The sequence below is a fragment of the Propithecus coquereli genome, unplaced genomic scaffold (assembly GCF_000956105.1).
Source record: "Propithecus coquereli isolate 6110/MARCELLA unplaced genomic scaffold, Pcoq_1.0 Scaffold81, whole genome shotgun sequence".
NCBI classification, from domain to species: Eukaryota; Metazoa; Chordata; class Mammalia; order Primates; family Indriidae; genus Propithecus; species Propithecus coquereli.
This window is the reverse complement of record NW_012154285.1, coordinates 4,560,164-4,577,482: the sequence shown is the minus strand read 5'-3', so window position 1 is coordinate 4,577,482 and position 17,319 is coordinate 4,560,164. Positions and strand designations below refer to the sequence as shown.

General features: G+C 48.2%; 2 protein-coding genes across 3 annotated transcripts in view; both read left to right on the top strand.

Moving 5' to 3' along the window:
- Positions 1–3,389, top strand: part of WDR66 (WD repeat domain 66) — a 58,176-nt gene extending 54,787 nt beyond the window's left edge. Inside the window, exons 20-22 of the mRNA XM_012663543.1 lie at positions 698–926; positions 2,010–2,111; positions 3,127–3,389. Of these exons, the coding sequence (XP_012518997.1) occupies positions 698–926; positions 2,010–2,111; positions 3,127–3,239 (444 nt within the window). The 3' untranslated portion in view covers positions 3,240–3,389. The remainder of the gene's footprint in view (positions 1–697; positions 927–2,009; positions 2,112–3,126) is intronic.
- A 13,385-nt stretch (positions 3,390–16,774) lies between these two features.
- The window catches only part of BCL7A (B-cell CLL/lymphoma 7A), a 27,625-nt gene continuing 27,080 nt past the window's right edge, over positions 16,775–17,319 (top strand). The window contains exon 1 of one of the 2 annotated variants that reach the window (XM_012663426.1): positions 16,775–17,091. In XM_012663426.1, coding sequence (XP_012518880.1) covers positions 17,000–17,091 — 92 coding nt within the window. In that variant the 5' untranslated portion in view covers positions 16,775–16,999. The remainder of the gene's footprint in view (positions 17,092–17,319) is intronic. The other variant, XM_012663425.1, reaches the window with a different exon arrangement.

The following is a 17,319-nucleotide window of genomic DNA, read 5'->3' as shown; positions in this document are numbered from 1 at the left end:
GAGACTCTGTCTCAAAAAAAAAAAAAAAATGAAACTAATATCTGCTCCACAGGCACGGAAGTAGTTGGCACACTGTGAGATCCTGAGGTGAAAGGATAAAATGCGGCGATGTTCACGCCAGCGCTCGTATCCTATTCATGCCAGCATTAACAAATCGAACACTGTATTAGTGCCACCATAACAAAGTACCACGAACTAGGTGGCTTAAAACCACAGAAATGTATTCTCTCACAGAATTGTACAATCAAGGTGTTAACAGGGCCATGCTCCCTGTGAAACCTGCAGGGGACAATCCTTCTTGGCCCCTTCTGGCTTCTGGTGGTTGCCAGAAATCCATGGTGTCCCTTGGCTTAAAGCTGTGTCACTCTAATCTCTGCCTCACGTGGCTGTCTTCTCCCTGAGTGTCTCTCTCCTCTTCTTAGGAGGACGCAGTCACATTGGATTAAAGGCCCAGCCCACGCTAGTATGACCTCATCCCAACTAATTATACTTGCGATGACCCTATTCCAACAAGGTCATATTCTGAGGTCCTGGGCGTTTAGGACTTCAACATATCTTTCTTGGAGGACACAAGTCGAGGTGTAACAGACATGTTCTAGGCTAACTATGAATATTTTTCTGTTACTCCCAATTTTTAGAAGTATATATCAGTATTTTTTCTGTTTACCACCATCTTTTTTTTTTCTCTTTTCCTTAGATCGATGATATGTTTAATGAAATCAAATTTAGTGAGTATGTGGACACTGGGAAGCTAATTGACAAAATCAACTTACCAGATTTCCTCAAAGTTTACCTCAATCACAGGCCACCTTTTGGTAACAACATGAGTGGCATCCACAAGAGCTTTGATGTCCTTGGTTACACCAATTCAAAAGGAAAAAAGGCTATTCGAAGAGAGGATTTCCTGAAACTCCTCCTAACTAAAGGTAAATACACAAATAAGGACACTGGTAGCATCCTTGGGTCATGCCCAGTGGAGAGAACAGAGTCTACAGAGACAGACAGACCCTCTGGGAGCCTCACCTTTCATGAAAGAACAATAACTTGACAGGGTGTCAGCCGTGAGGGGCGCTGCCTGCCAACCTGTACAACTGGCAAGTGGCAGGTAATGGGAAGGACCCTGACCTAGAAACCAGGAGGATGGGATTCATGTTCCATCTTCCTGAAACTCTACAAGACTCAGCGTCCCCACTTGTAAAATGAGAATAAAAATGCCAGCTTAGGCCGGGCGTGGTGGCTCACGCCTGTAATCCTAGCACTCTGGGAGGCTGAGGCGGGTGGATCGCTTGAGGTCAGGAGTTCGAGACTAGCCTGAGCAAGAGCGAGACCTCGTCTCTACCAAAATTAGAAAGAAATTAGCCAGACAACTAAAAAAATATATATATAAAAAATTAGCTGGGCATGGTGACTCATGCCTGTAGTCCCAGCTACTCGGGAGGCTAAGGCAGAAGGATTGCTTGAGCCCAAGAGTTCGAGGTTGCTGTGAGCTATGACGAAGCCACAGCACTCTACCCTGGGCAACAGAGTGAGACTCTGTCTCAAAAAAAAAAAAAAAATGCCAGCTTATCAGTCTCCCAGGGGTATCTTAAGATTGGGATGCATTTGTGAAATGAAACCATACCAAAGTCAACCTTTTTATTTTTACTACTGTTTTCCTTGTTATTTCATGTGAGGAAGTCAAGTAGGCTTTCTCTCTCCAAGACATTTTCATCTTAGTCAAACTAAGTGGTTCTCATATGAGGGAATTTGGAATAAGGCTGTGTCCAGTCTTACAGCCAGTTGCCTTGTTTCTCTATACGAGCCCTCACGTGCTTTCCCTGGTCGTGGCACCCTTTTTAACACCACATAAGGAACAGTATCATGGGACTCTCTAGATTGTTTTTGTGTCTAACGAAAAGGAAATAGGAGAATAGAATATTCTCTTTCAGACCCTGAATATAACCCTAAGCCCTGATATTGTGCTTAGCCCCAAGAGCTAAACAGCCACCTTTTTCCTTTGTGACACCCAGGTGAGCACATGACAGAAGAGGAGCTGTCCGACTGCTTCGCTACGCTGTTTGGCCTGAATCCTGAGGGATGGAAATCGGAGCCTGCAACCTCCTCCTTCAAAGGTACCGTGGCTGGCTCTGTCCGGGCATGGAGCCGTGGCTCACTCATTTGTCGACTTAAGCGCATTTATTTCTCCTGACCAGCGCAGGCCACTCTCCTTAAGACTGTGCACACGACAAAGTCAGTCTGTTGGGAATCCCACATGAGTAAGTTGTGAAAAGACCAGTGAGCGGTGGTGATGTCTAAGAGAGGGAAGCTTTTGTTCCCATGCTCCGCTCTTCTTTTGTGTCTTCCGGCCTTGTTTTTCCCTTTATTCCACTGACCTGTTCATCTTTCCAGCTTGGGTGGGTGGATATTGGCCACCAGTAGAGGCTGCAGTTTGTAGCTGTCTCAGAAGAGGTTTGTCAAGAGAGACTCGAGGAGAGGGCAGCACGGGCCCAGCTTCAAGCTGCCTGAACTTTAAAGTCTTTGAAGATCCTCCTCCTCTCCCTTCCGGCTATAGCTTAAGTATTTTTCACCTTCTTCTTTCAGTCCACTGCACCTGAAGTTAGGGTTGTGAATTTCAGCTCGGGGGACAGATCCAAGCAGGCTGCGCCTGGGCCTGTCTGTGCTGGAGCATCTCCACGGTGGGCGGAGCCCCCGCCAGTCCCCCTTCTCCCTCTCCTTTCATTGTCCATTCCCCATATCACTCAACACATTTCCTGAACTCAGATAACTCTTGACTCTAGCATCTCATGAGTCACTTCCAACCTGCAAGCTTTGTGTACTTCAGCTCTCAGAATGTAACTTTCCCAATTGTTACATATTTATGTCTTGTTCCTAGGAATCCTGAAACAGTAAAATCAGTGATATCATGTGGGTATTTGCAGTGAGATTTGGTCAACAGTGCTCCATTCCGTAAGGGAGGGATTTTAACCAATTTCCACCCAGGGGTTTTCAAGGAATCAAAGCTAAACCATAACACAAAGTACCTCTTGCTTTTGTTTAGTAGCATTTCCTTGTGTTTTTGGAAAATCCTTCTGAATTAAAAACCTAATCATTGTGAAGACACTTGGTTTTCTTTTCTTCTCTGGCTAGGTTCAGAAATTTGTCTTGAAGAAGAACTTCCAGAAGAAATCACTGCAGAAATATTCACGACTGAGATTCTTGGCTTAACCATTTCAGAAGATTCCGAACAGTATGGTCAGTGAAGTTGTAAGGAATGTTTGAAGCACAAAGGACTTTGTGTGTGCATGCGTGTGTGTTTTCCAAGAGGCACTGCTTTTTCTACATCTCCCTACCCCCACTCTCGTCTTTAGAACATTTAGACATTAAAAGAAAGTTTCTGTTAAGCCATGGAATTTACAAAGTTGGACATTCCACTGTTTCTGAAATAGAAAAGTGGGTGGAGGCAAGAAAAACACTGGCAACTGGACGTAAACGGTGGCTGGATACCCGGGTCTAAGGCAATGCTGCCTGGCGGGGTTTGCACAGGACACGAGGGGGTGTGGCCTCTGGGGGCAGAGGGAGCCTCAGCCAGCAACAGATCTTCCTAAGGACGTGAGTGGGAAATGATGATCAGTGGCCCTATGCCCTTTTCTTGGAGTGCCACCTGGCCCCTAGGCCTGGTGTGGCCCAATATGGGCCACCCCTGCCTGTTGTTAGGCTCAGGTGGGGGTGCCGGGTGCTCAGGGCTCCTGGAAGTCCCTGATTGTGGCTGCCTATCAGCCAAACACCCAAGCAGTTGTGTGTGGCCGTTATGAAGAGCATCACTGGCCATGCTTAACCCCAGTGGCAACTGTCAGAACACAGCAGCAGCCCCGGAGCCGTGTGCCGCACCTGGGCGAAACCACAGGGCAGCCCCGCCCCCGAGACCGCGAGTCTGCTTCCAGCACCACACAAACCCGGCTCGAGCTGCCACCTCACCCACCACTGGGCTTCAAAACATGTAGTAGGCAAAAATAGGGGCTAGTTCCCCAGTTCCAGGGACATTTAGGGGACATTACTAGTTAAGTTCACAGCAGTATTTTGGCCTTGAAAATAGCGTAGCAGTGCAGTGTGAAGAGATGAAAGCTATGGTCTGATCTTACTCAGTTCTGAGGTCTCATTCAGGCCAGAGTGCCCAATGTCATTCTCTGGCTAGCTCAGTCCAGCACACCCTCCCACCCAACCGGGTTCTTCACCGGAGAGACTAGCACCTGAGATAGCATTTATGATCCACTGAAGGTGCCTTTCTCCTAAGGAGCAGTCTGTGTAAGAGAAACGGAATAGCAACCACGTCCTTACTTGTGCCCAAAGCCCTCCCCACTGCACAGTGTCCAATTGGAAATCTGGCATGGGAGCGTCTTTGGAACACCCTGGAACACGGAACAGCACTGTCTACCCCAAGCCAGGCTGTGTCACCGCAACCTTGGGGCAGACAGCATGGGCCAAGGTTCTGCAGGCGCCAGCTTGTCAGATCGTGTCACCAAGGCTTTGCAACCTAGTTTACATTTTGTTCTTTTTAAAAAACACAAAAAGAAAAATAGCTCTGTGAACCAACTTTGCAGCTGCTGAGGGTTAGGAGATATATTTATTATCAAGCCAGTTAAAAAGTTCATGGGGACATACTAGGGAACAGGAAACTCAAATGACTTGTTGTTCTCTTCAAAAAATAACTCAAAATTAGATGCAGTCTGGACACCAATTGGGCTTTTTTCATTCAATCTGGCACCTTTCTATTTTGTTCTGATTGATTACATATATCGGAACAGTTGTCCTACTGGAAGTGACCAGTGACGAGTTGGGCTCACTGTGGCTGGGCAGGGAGCTGGGACCTCTGTCACATGCAGGTGCAGCTGCTCTCTCTGTGCTGCTCTGGCTCCCTGCGTCTCTCTGAGTCAGCATGGAGGGAGGTGGCTGTCCTGGTTCTGGATGTTCACCTAGGAGTCTCGAATAGCCGTGGACAGCAGCATTGGTATGAACGGCACTCCCACCCCACTTCCAGCCCAGCCCAGCCAGGGGGCCCCTTCTCACCTTGGGGACCTCTTTCTGCAGGTGCTTTTGTTTTGTTGTCTCTTGACTTATTCGACAAAGGTGCGGCACAGCCAGTGTGTCCCCCTCAGCCCCAGAAGGGCCTCTTCACCTCCCCTGGGGCAGTGATGGCCAGACAGGTAGAGCATGAGGGTGGGGCCAGATGCAGAGAGCTCAGAGTCCCCAGCCATGGGGTGGGAAAGCAGTGATGACAGAAAGGGATGACAAAAAAAGTGTCATAGAGCTTGTGTGCCAAGACTTAGGGACAATGGTCAGGTTGGTGGCTCACGCCTGTAATCCTAGCAATCTGGGAGGCTGAAGGAGGAGGATTGTTTGAGCCCAGGAGTTTGAGGCTGCAGTGAGCTATGATTGCACCACTGTGGTTCAGCCTGAGCAACAGAGCATGACTCCATCTCTTACCAAAAAAAAAAAAAAAAGACTTAGGAACAAAACACTGAACACCAAAAAGCACATTATGATGTTCCCTTAGAAAAAGGATCCTGTGTGTTTCAGACAGGGCCTCTGGCTAGCTGTCCTGGTTTGTTACTTCTAGATCAGGAACCACCAAGGGCTTCCCCCAGCCCCAGTCTCTGCTCCAGCCCCTCTCCCCCCTGAGCAGCCAATGCCTGATTTGCATAGCATCCGCCCTGGGCTTGGCTGCGCTACTGCTCTGCTTCTGCCATTTTATAGATACCTGTGTGCCCTTAGGCGTGGCTAAACTCTTAAACCTCTGCTGCCTCCTGGCACAGCTCCTGGGGAGGCTGTGAGGATGAAAGGGATGGTGCGAGTAAAGCATTACTGGCACAGGGTGGCACTCAGAATATGACAGCAGCTATTATTATCACAGGCAGAAACCGCGCCTGGGAACCGGGAAGACATTTGGTGAAAATTAACCTCTCCCAATCCCAGAGTTTGAAAAGAGTTAACATTTGCTCAAACAGAGATCTCTCTCAGTTTTGACGGTGAGCCTTCAACAAACATTTGTGGGACGATGGAACGAGCGAACTCGAAGCATCAGTGCTCATTTCACAGCTGACTTGGCTTTTGGTTAAGGTGAATGCCAGGTCCTCACAGGGCCCTCAACGTCAGGGCTGGCAGACTCCCCCTGTCAAGGCAACGAGAGTAAATATTGAGGCTCTTTGGGCCAAAGGGTCCCTCTTGGACTCTGTGACCCTGCCGCTGTGGCGCAAAAGCAACCAGGAGACTGCTGTGGCTGCGTCCTGATCGAGGTTACTTGTGGACTCTGAATTTCCACACACCATGAGATATTCTTCTTTAGATTTTTTTCCAACCATTTAAAAATATGAAACCCATTCTTAGTTTGTAGGCCATACAACACAGCCCCTGGATCCATCCCACAGACCGTGGTTCACCCACCCCACTCTACCTCGTAGGCCGAGGTTGCTCATTCCAGCACACTTCCACAAATGCACAAATCTGCACAAAGCACCTGACCAGCACTCTGCAAAAAAGGTCAAGGCCATGACAGACAAGACAGGACTGAGAAACTCCCACAGACCAGAGGGGCCCAGGGAGACACGACCCCTCAGTGCAATGTGGGAACCCAGATCCATTCCTAAAACCGAAAAAGGACATTAGGAGAAAACTGGTGAAATCCAAATAAATTAGTCTGTCATTTAGTGAGTAGTATCTCACCAATGTTAATTTCTTAGTTTTGATAAACGTATCATGGTTGTGTAAGATGTTTACATTGAGATAGCGGTGACACGTCTGTGGGAGCTCTGTACTAGCTTTGCAACTCTTCTGTAAGTCTAAAACCATTTCAAAAGAAAACGTGTTTACTAGCACTCTGGGAGGCCGAGGCGGGTGGATTGTTTGAGGTCAGGAGTTCGAGACCAGCCTGAGCAAGAGCAAGACCCCGTCTCTACTAAAAATAGAAAGAAATTAATCGGACAACTAAAAATATATAGAAAAAATTAGCCAGGCATGGTGGCGCATGCCTGTAGTCCCAGCTACTCGGGAGGCTGAGGCAGGAGGATTGCTTGAGCCCAGGAATTTGAGGTTGCTGTGAGCTAGGATGACGCCACGGCACTCTAGCCCGGGCAACACAGTGAGACTCTGTCTCAAAAAAAAAAAAAAAAAAAAAAGCGTGTTTAAAGAATGAAATCTGTACCATCCTTTTTTTTTTTTTTAAGAGACGGGGTCTTGCTGTGTCGCCCAGGCTGGAGTACAGTAGTGTGATCATAGCTCACTGCAGCCTGGAACTCATCATAGCTCACTGCAGCCTGGAACTCCTGGGTTGAGACAATCCTCCTGCCTCAGCTTCCCGTGTAACTAGAACTACAGGCAAGTGCCACCCGCCTGGCTGTGCCACCCTTTTGACTCAGTCACCCTGAATCGTTTCCATGGTCTGCCTGGCACCTTTCAGTTAGTTGTGCAGGAAATGCTCCTGAGGCAGTCAGTGCCCTGCACCTGGGTCCCCTCACCTAAGTCTGTCCCATGCAGACCCAGCCCCCTGCTGTGCTCTGAGGAATACAAACAAAAAAGGTCTTTTTTTTTAAACATCTGTGTCCTCAGGCTATGGCTGCCCCAGACAACTGGTGTTTTTCCAGCTTGAGCATGTTCTTTAGGGATTTGGCCAGCAGTTCCCTTGCGGGCAGCTATTTCCAAATTGATTGTAATAAATAGATACAGGGCACTGGGAATCAACAGCAAGTTGCCACCCTGCTCGAATGTCACATAACCACCCCCTGCTAGCTTAGCGTGAGGGAAAATTGAAAAACAAAAAAGAAAGAAAAACCGGTTGATGCAACATTGTTCAGGGCAGTGCAATACCGAGTGTCTGGACAGTTAGTTGGTAGCGGGATCTCAGGTCCCTGGGGCTCCTGTCCTCCTGAGCATGCCGGTGCCTAAGGCGACTCTGCAGTAGGTGACGGGAGGAACTGATCAGGGCTGGGTGAGAGGCATCGGCCCCACTGGCTCCAGCCCTTCCCGAGAGGCTGGTGGGTGGCTGGCCGTGCGGTGAGGAGCCATGGGGAAGCGCAGCACTGATGTCGCCTCCCATGGGAAGGCGTCCCACTCTGGTTTACCGACCCCACCACATACTCTTGTTTTGTTGACTGGAAGTCACAAGATACATCAGTGTAAACATAATATTTATTTTTTCATATCTTACTCTTTAAAGCAAGTGGAGTTTTTTTCCTTTGGGGGGGGCGAGTTTAATTATCACAAGTAGTATACACTCCTTGTGAGCAGATCGAAGCACACAGGAGTTGTGCTGTAAAGTGCGAGTTGCCCCCAGCCCACTGGCCGGCACGTGTGCCCTGGACCTGGACCACAGCTCGGTGGCAGAGAACACACCGGGTGAAGGCACTGCAGCCATGACAGGACGAGAGGACAGAGACAGGTGTGGCCCGTGCATCCTGTCTGCGGGGATGGCCGCCACCCCCGCCTCTGGGAGCGTCTCATTTCTCCATTGATAATCTGAAAGAGACCGTCTTCATTCATTTGTCCACTCATGAGTTCAACAAACTCCTTTATGTCCAGAGGTCCTCAAGTGGGAAAGGCTGTTACCCAGAGGGTCCCAGGAAAGACCACAGGTAAGTCACATGTGGTACCAGCCCTCGAAATTCCTTCCCATGACACTAGCCAAAGATAAAAAAGCTCACCGTGGGTTTCAGCCCCACGTATTTTAAGTCCTTGAGTCAGCACCTTTTCACTCTGAGTTTTCCAGGGATTTTAAAATTGTGAAAAAGTGGAATCAAGCACAATGTTCTCAGTGACTTGTCCCTCCATGCACAATCCTATTTAAATATAAACCCTGAGTCGCTGGTGGTTGCTAGAGGCAACCCACAATACAGCAGAGCTCCAGTAGACGCTCGCCACTGACCCCTCCTGGAAAGTGTCTGTCGGTCACCTCTCCTCTTCCATTTTTCTTTCCCACGTAGTCGACACAAGGGCCGCTGTTAGAGTATCTATAGGCCACAGGCCACAGCCATTCTGCCATTTATCCTAGAAAAGCTACCAATGGAGATTTGGGAGATGAGCAGGAACCCAAGAAGGCCTGGACACCAGTGGCCCTGCCACAGGAGGCACTCAATCCTCCAGCCCTCTCAGGCCCTCCCATGGCCACTTCTGCCACAAGTCATTCTCCATTGCCCCTACATCCCTCAGAAATGAAAGGCAAACTCAGGCCAGGTGCGATGGCTCACGCCTGTAATCCTAGCACTCTGGGAGGCCGAGGCGGGTGGATTGTTTGAGCTCAGGAGTTCAAGACCAGCCTGAGCAAGAGCGAGACCCATCTCTACTAAAAAAAAATAGAAAGAAATGAGCAGGACAACTAAAAATATATAAGTAAAAATTAGCCGGGCATGGTGGCACATGCCTGTAGTCCCAGCTACTCAGGAGGCTGAGGCAGGAGGATCGCTCGAGCCCAGGAGTTTGAGGTTGCTGTGAGCTAGGCTGATACCACAGCACTCTACTCTGGGCAACAGAGTGAGACTCTATCTCAAAAAAAAAAAAAAAAAAGCAAACTCAAAACCACAATGAGATACCACCTCCCCTCCACTAGGATGGCTAAAACAAAAAAGACAATAACAAGTGTTGGTGAGGATGTGGCGCGATTCCCACACGGCTGGTGGGAACGTATAATGGCGCGGCTGCTTCCCAAAGCAGTCTGGAAGTTCCTGAAAATGTCCAACACGGAATTACCATGTGATCCTGCAATTCCCTTCCTAGGTACATCGCCAAGAGAAAGGAAAACACAACCACACAAAAACCTGGACATTAATGTGCACAGCCACATTGTTCAAAAGGTAGAAACAACCCAATGTCCGTCAACAAATAAACAGATAAACTGTGGCATATCTATATAATGGAATAATATTCAGCTACAAAAAGAAGTGAAGTATTAATACATGCTACAACATGGATGGTTCCTGAAAACATGCTAAGTGAAAGAAGCCAGACACCAAAGGCCACATGTTGTATGACTCCATTTACACGGAACATCCTGAACAGGCGGATCCTTAGACACAGAAAGTATTAATAGATCAGTGGTTGTCAGAGGCTGCGGGGACAGGAGGAGAGTGACTGCTTAACGGGTACAGAGTTTCTTTTACGGATGATGAGAATGTTCTAAAATTGATTGTGGTGACAGTTGCACAACTCTATGAATATACTAAAAATCACTGAATTATATACTTTAAAATGGTGAATTTTATGGTATGTGAATTATATCTCAATAAAACTGCTTTTAAAAATCAACTAGTGGCCGGGCAGACTAATGGCTCAGGTCTGTAATCTTAGTATTCTGGGAGGCCGATGCGGGAAGATCACTTGAGCTCAGGAGTTTGAGACCAGCCTGAGCAAGAGTGAGACCCTGTCTCTACTAAACATAGAAAAATTAGCCAGGCGTGGTGGTGCATGCCTGAGTCCCAGCTACTCGGGAGGCTGAGGCAGGAGCCCAGGAGTCTGAGGTTGCAGTGAACTATGTTGATGCCACTGCACTGTAGCCCAAGGCAACAGATCAAAACTCTGTCTCAAAAAAAAACACAAAAATCTGCCTAGACCATCCATTCATGGCTAAGGTTGGAACCCATGTCCAGGACTTAACTGCTTGCATGAAAAGAGAGATAGGCCCCCTTTAGCTTCTGTAGTGGGGGGCTGCTTCCACTCCCAGAGGCTCACTCACATTAGGAAGGACATTCACATGCTATACAGCCGAAATAACTGCACATGTGGACAGTAAGGGAGAAGGAATTTGGGCAGCCTTCTAGTTTCCTGACCTGAGAATTTACAGAGTCTGTTTGTAGAGGGATTCCAGCTTTCCAACTTTACTCCAAGTCACTGGGTCATGAGCAGACTTTGTGTGTTTAATCATTCAATGTTAGTATGAAAAAATGCATCACTAATCATCAGGGAAATGCAAATAAAAACTACAATGAGATACCACCTTACCCCATCAGAATGGCTGTTATTAAAAAGTCAAAAAACAATAGATACTGGCGTGGATGCAGAGAGAAAGGAATGCTTATACACTGTTGGTGGCACTGCAAATTAGTACAACCTCTGTGGAAAACAGTATGGAGATTCCTCAGGGAGAAAAATGTAGCCCTACCATTCAACCCAGCAATCCCCCTGCTGGGTATCTACCCAAAGGAAATGAAGTCATATTACCAAAAAGACACCTACACTCGAATGTTTATCACAGCACAATTTACAATTGCAAAGATGTGGAATCAACCTAAGTGCCCTTCATTTCACAAATGGATAAAGAAAATGTGATATATATATCATGGAGTACTACTCAGCCATAAAAAGGAATGAAATAATGTCATTTACAGCAATGTGGAGGGAACTGGACACCATTATTCCTAAGTGAAGTATCTCAGGAATGGAAAACCAAACACCATATGTTCTTACTAATAAGTGGAAGCTAATAGATGGGTACACACGGGCACAAAGTGATACAAAGGACATGAGAAACCAAAGGGGGAGGGCAAGAGGGTGTAGGATGTGGCTGTGGGATAAAAACTTCCCTATTGCATACAATGAACATTCTTCTGGTGATGGGCACAGCAAAAGCCCTGACTTAAGCATTACACAAGACATCCTTGTAACAAAAACATTTGTACCCCCTTAATATTTTGAAATAAAAAAATAAAAAAATCTTTCAGTGTTAGAGCTTCTGGATTACATTATTTCACCTTGGAACACATCAGCCTTTCAAAGCACTTCAAATCTACTATATCTTTTTTTATTTTATTTTATTTTTTAAAGAGACAGGGTCTCGCTCTATTACTGAAGCTAGAGTGCAGTGGTGTGATCAAAGCTCACTGCAGCCTTGAACTCCTGGACTCAAGCCATCCTCCCGCCTCGGCCGCCCATACTATCTATTTTTATATGACTTCAAGTGGCCCAACTTTTAGGCAAGATGATGGATGGATAAGCAAGGTGCTGATCTACTAGTATGTGGTGATCACTTTATAGTTGTGATTATAAGCAAGAAAAAAAATCTGCGGAAAGGTAGATTGCAATGTTTGGTGCAAACACACACATTTTTTTCAAGGCCTCCCAGGCCATCTGAAACTCATGGTAAGGCCCAAATTAGGTGGGAGACCTTCTCCAAAATAATTTGGGACCTCACGCAGGTGCAGTCTGCTAAATGTTTACCAACCAGCATGGGGTGGGGGAGGGGAAGGAGAAGCACCTGCCTATTTCCATGGTGTAAATAAATACTCCCAGCGTAGCCGATTTCAAACTGTCGACATCATGACGCGTGTGGTGTGCACACACAGTCTCTACAACCAGGAGAGCTGAGTTCTGGCCACAGCTCTGCTAACTGGCTGTGAAACTACTGGATCGCAGCTTTCTTTTCTGTAAAAGGAGGGAGGTAGCCTCGATGGTGAGTTTCACACACAGCAGCATATCTTTTCTGTTCCTGTCTCAGAGGAAGGGATTAAGTTTCATTCTGTGGCTGGAGCTTTCTCCTCAAGGTTTTCACCCTTTGCCGGGCCTGGCTAGTGACCTGCTTTCCTGAACACCAAGCACCTCTGTGTATGAATCCGACGCGCTGCCACTGGTGCAGGTTGCTAGGCTGCAGAGACGCATGAAGTGGGGCCTGCGTTTGCCTCACAATTACACATCTCTGTTCCAGAGATGGAAACCTCCTCCACCCCACGGTGGTGAACGAGGAACACTTAACAGCAGGAGTGGATTAAGAGTTGAATTTAGCAACTCAGGAAAGAGGAGTAGTTTGACTTCAGTCTCTAGCCTGGGTCATGAGGTAATAATCATATCTAACCATTATTAATAATGATGTGAGTGACCCTACAGTTCCTTTAACAAAAATATAGTCATGTGTCCCTTCATGGTGGGGATACATTGTGAGAAATGCATCGTTAGGCGATTTTGTCCATGTGCAGACACCGTAGAGTGTGTACCTGTGCAAACCTAGATGGTGTAGCTACTGCACACCTAGGATGTATGGGATAGCTTCTTGCCTCTAGCTCACAAACCTGCAGAGCATGTTACTGTACTGAATACTGCTGGCGACTGTAACATATTGGTAAGTATTTGTGTATCTAAACATAGATAAGGTACAGTAAAAATAGTCTAAAAGATTTTTAAAAAGAAAGGTATAGGGCACTTACCATGAATGGAGCTTGCAGAACTGAAAGTTGCTCTGGGTGAGTCAGTGAGTGACAAGTGAATGTGAAGGCCTAGGACATTACTGTGCACTACTGTAGACTTTATAAACACTGTACACTTAGGCGACACTAGCTTTATTAAAAAATAAAGTAACTGCGCTATAACGTTACTGTAGCTATGACATCACTAGGTGATAGGAATTTTTCAACTCCATTATGATCTTGTGGGACCACCATCGTATACACGGTCTGTTGTTGGCTGTGAAGTCCTTATTCTGTGCATGACTCTACTTTCTGGTACCCAGCACTTACTACGTGCCGACACCGTTCTAGGTGCTTGACGGATATTATGTTGAGTCCTCATAATAACCCTATGAGGTGGGTGTTATTTTCATCCCCATTTTACAGATGAGGCACAGACAGGTTAAGACACCTGACACAGCCGTTACTAAATACCTCATGTCTGTAACCCTGGGATCACTTTTTATTTTACCTTTTTTAACAAGTCTAGTATAATAACTAACATTTGTAGAGAGCTGGACTTTCAGATAAACAATTATCCAGACTAACTCTCAAGCTGAAAGTAACTAAAAATGCTAGGAAAAGTATTTGAAAACCTCTTAAAGGTCACCATGTGCTGACAAGATAGTAAGGAATTAGGCCAAAATTGAAGGGAAAAGAAATGCTGAACTATAATCCAGCAAGGAAGCCACTACTCCCCTGCAGATATTTGCCAACCCTAGCATATTTGAACTTGAATGGTTTCGTGGGGCAAGAGGCCAGGAAATTAAAGTCCAGGGCTCACACTAAGTGAGAGATCTTTCCCACAAAATTTTGGACCCCATCAGAGTCCACCAGTAGTGTGCTAGAAAATGTTTAACAACAAGCCCCGGGTAGGGCTGGAGAAGGAGGGTCCTGATGTACACAGCATTTGCTAATTTCCGTAGTGTGAATATTCCCCCCATGGCTGATTTCACACTCTCAGCGTGTCACTGAACACATCCTGGAAGCAAATACCTGGAAGCCAGCTGCAGCACACACTGACTGTACTCCCGGAGTACAGTAAGTGAACCAGTCTTGCACAGTTACATAGCCTGTATTTGCATCACCTGAGTGGTCAGGGAACCACTTGAATTTAGGTCATCCTGGACTAGCAGTGACCTGAGGAGCCTGGCAGAAGCCAATGTAAATCATCTCTAGGGGAAAGCTTATTCCTGTAATTTTAAAGTACAATTTCCAGCATGGTCAAAGAGAACCAGACGTATAACGAGGAAATAGGACACCACGAGCAAGAACTAGCAGAAACAGATACTCAGATATTTCAAATATTAGAATCATCAGACACCGCTATAAAACAACTGTGCTTTGTTGAAAGAAGCTGAAAAATATCTGCAGGGGACAGGAAGCTATTAAAAGTGACAAACTAGATTTATAAAGAATATTTGTGAAAAGCTTTATAGTTTTATTAGGGATCAAAAACACAAATAACTTTAGGGGCCAGACAGGTGACACAAATGTATAAAGTGGCCAGGTGAGCACACTGGTGACCTGGAGAGCTTTGGCTGAAGGGCACAGGGCTCCTTGGCTCCAGCTGATGGGTGCCATGTGGCACTGGGGGCCCAGTTTGCAGATCTTCTGCTCTTTCTAGAAAAGTTGAATATCTGAATTTCTTTTTATTGTGGTCAAATTTACATAAAATTGATCAGTGTAACCATTTAAAAGTGTACAATTAAGTGGCATTAAGTACATTCACAACCTTCTGTAGCCATCACCACTAACTCATCCCAGGAGTTTTTCATTACTCCAAAAGAAAACCCCATACCCATTAGCAGTCACTCCTGCTCCTCCCAGCCCCGGGCAACCACTAATTCTCATTCTATGTCTCTAGATTTCCCTAGTCTAGATAGCTCATGTAAGTGGAATCATGTAATATTTGTCCTTTTGTGACTGGCTTCTTTCACTCACTTAGCATGGTTTGTTTTTTGTTGTTTTTTTCTAGAGACGGGATCTCTGTCACCCAGGCTGCAGCGCAGTGGCATGATCATAGCTCACTGCAGCCTCCACCTCCTAGGTTCAAGTGATCCTCCCACCTCAGCCTCCGGAGTGGCTGGGACTACAGGTGGGCCCAGCTTCACTTAGCATGTTTGTAAGGTTCATCCTTGTTATAGTATGTATTAGTACTTCATTTAAGCATGTATTCATTCCCTTTTTATGGCTAAATAATATTCCATTGTGTGGATATATACATTCATCAGTTGATATTTGGATGTTTGACATGGTAACTTCCTATTTTAAATTCAAATATACATTTTTTAGAAGTTCTGTGTAACCCGAAGCACATATCTGTTGACCAGCTACAGTGAAGATGGCCATCCATGTAAGATCTCTGTTTTATGACCTGCTCTTATATATTTTCCCATATAATCCTCAGAACGATTCTCCAAGGTATCTTTATTTTTCACATTAGGAGCTTGCGTTTCAGAATGGTAAAGGGATCTGCCTAGGAAAAGGCCTGTAGTTTCTCCATTTCCCAAAACCTCGGGGGGCACTGCCTGATACTAGAATGAGCGGCAGTCATATTTAGCGTATGGCCTGAGACTCAGTTTCCCCACCAGTGAAATGACTCATGTTGGGCTTTGGCACTGCTTGCTAACTTTTCCCAGCGTCATTCTGGGCACGCTTTGGCTCTGGTCAAGTCAGCTTCACGCAGCTGCACACAAAGATGTGGCCCTCGGGTTGTCCTAATAATCGTAGATTCCTCCACAGTTCTGTTCTGAGGCCTGAAGGGGAGGAAACAAACCTCAAAAGTGCTCCTGGTAGATCTGACCAGTCCCGTTCAGTACCTGCTAGGGTCATTAGTGCAGTAGCAGCACGTGGTCGGAGCCTGGTACTTAAATCAGGAGTGGCTTGACGTTCAATCGTAGTCCTTTGGCAAACCCCAGCGAAGACCCCTTGTCTTATTTAAGACGAGGCAACTCGTGGCCCTGCTACGAAACTGGTAATCACTGAGCTTTTCCAGAGCAGAAAGCTATGTAATAAGCAAGGTCGAAAGTCTCCTGGGGCCTGCCTCACCCCAGGCACCTTTCCTACGACCCCGGTTTTCCAAGAGGACAAAGCCTGGGGGAGGCGACGTCCTAGCTCGCGCATTTGAGCAGGGCAGAGGGCCAGCAGAGATCCGTGTGTCTCAACTCTTTCCAGGAGCACTTCGCGTCCCGAATCGCCGCCTTCAACTCCGAGAAGTCAAGAGCCCCACAGGAAACTTGCATTATTGCAGCCGCTGCCACATCCCCGGGGCCGGGGCGGCCGGCCGGCCGGGCTCCCAAGGAATGCTCCCCCTCCGCGGCCGGCCACCCCGCCAGCCCGCCGGCCCCCGGGGACCCCGCGGCACCTGCGGCCTCCGAGTAAGTGTCCGCGCACACGTCCGCACGCCGCCCTCTCCACCAGCCGGAGCGGGGGTCGCCGGCCGCCCCTCGCCGCCAGCCCGGGCGGGGGTCCGGGAGGCGTCCGGGGGCGGGGGGCTCGGGGGCGCTGCTCGGCGGCGGCGGCGCCCGGAGGCCGCACCACTGGCGGCCGCGGCGGCGCTGCTCCCCCTGCTCGGTGCAGCTGCCGCCCGGCGCTTGCGCACTGGGCCCGGGCGCGCGGCGGCACAGGCTTTGTGTGTGTGTGTGTGTGTGTGTGCGCGTGTGTGTGTGTGTGTGTGTGTGTGAGTGCGTGTGTGAGTGCGTGTGTGTGTGAGTGTCTGTGTGTGTGAGTGAGTGAGCGGGCGGGCGGGCGCGAGTGTGGCCGCCGCGGAGCGCGAGCAGGACCCGGCGGGCGCGCTCCCCAGCCTCTCTGTCCCCGCCAGAACCATGTCGGGCAGGTCGGTTCGAGCCGAGACCAGGAGCCGGGCCAAAGATGATATCAAGAGGGTCATGGCGGCTATCGAGAAAGTGCGCAAATGGTAAGCGGAGGCGCCTGCTCGCTCGCTCGCTGCTCGGCGCCGCGGCCGCCCCGAGCCCGGGAGCGGATACAAAAAGCCGCGGGGCGCAGCGCCCGGGCCGCCCGGCCGCGGGGCCCGGAGTTAGCGAGGGCGGGCGGGCGGCGCGCGAGCCGGGTCACCTGCGCCAGGCGGGGGCCGCGACCGCTGCCCAGGTGCGCTCGCGCCTGTCGCCCACCTGGCGCGGCGGCG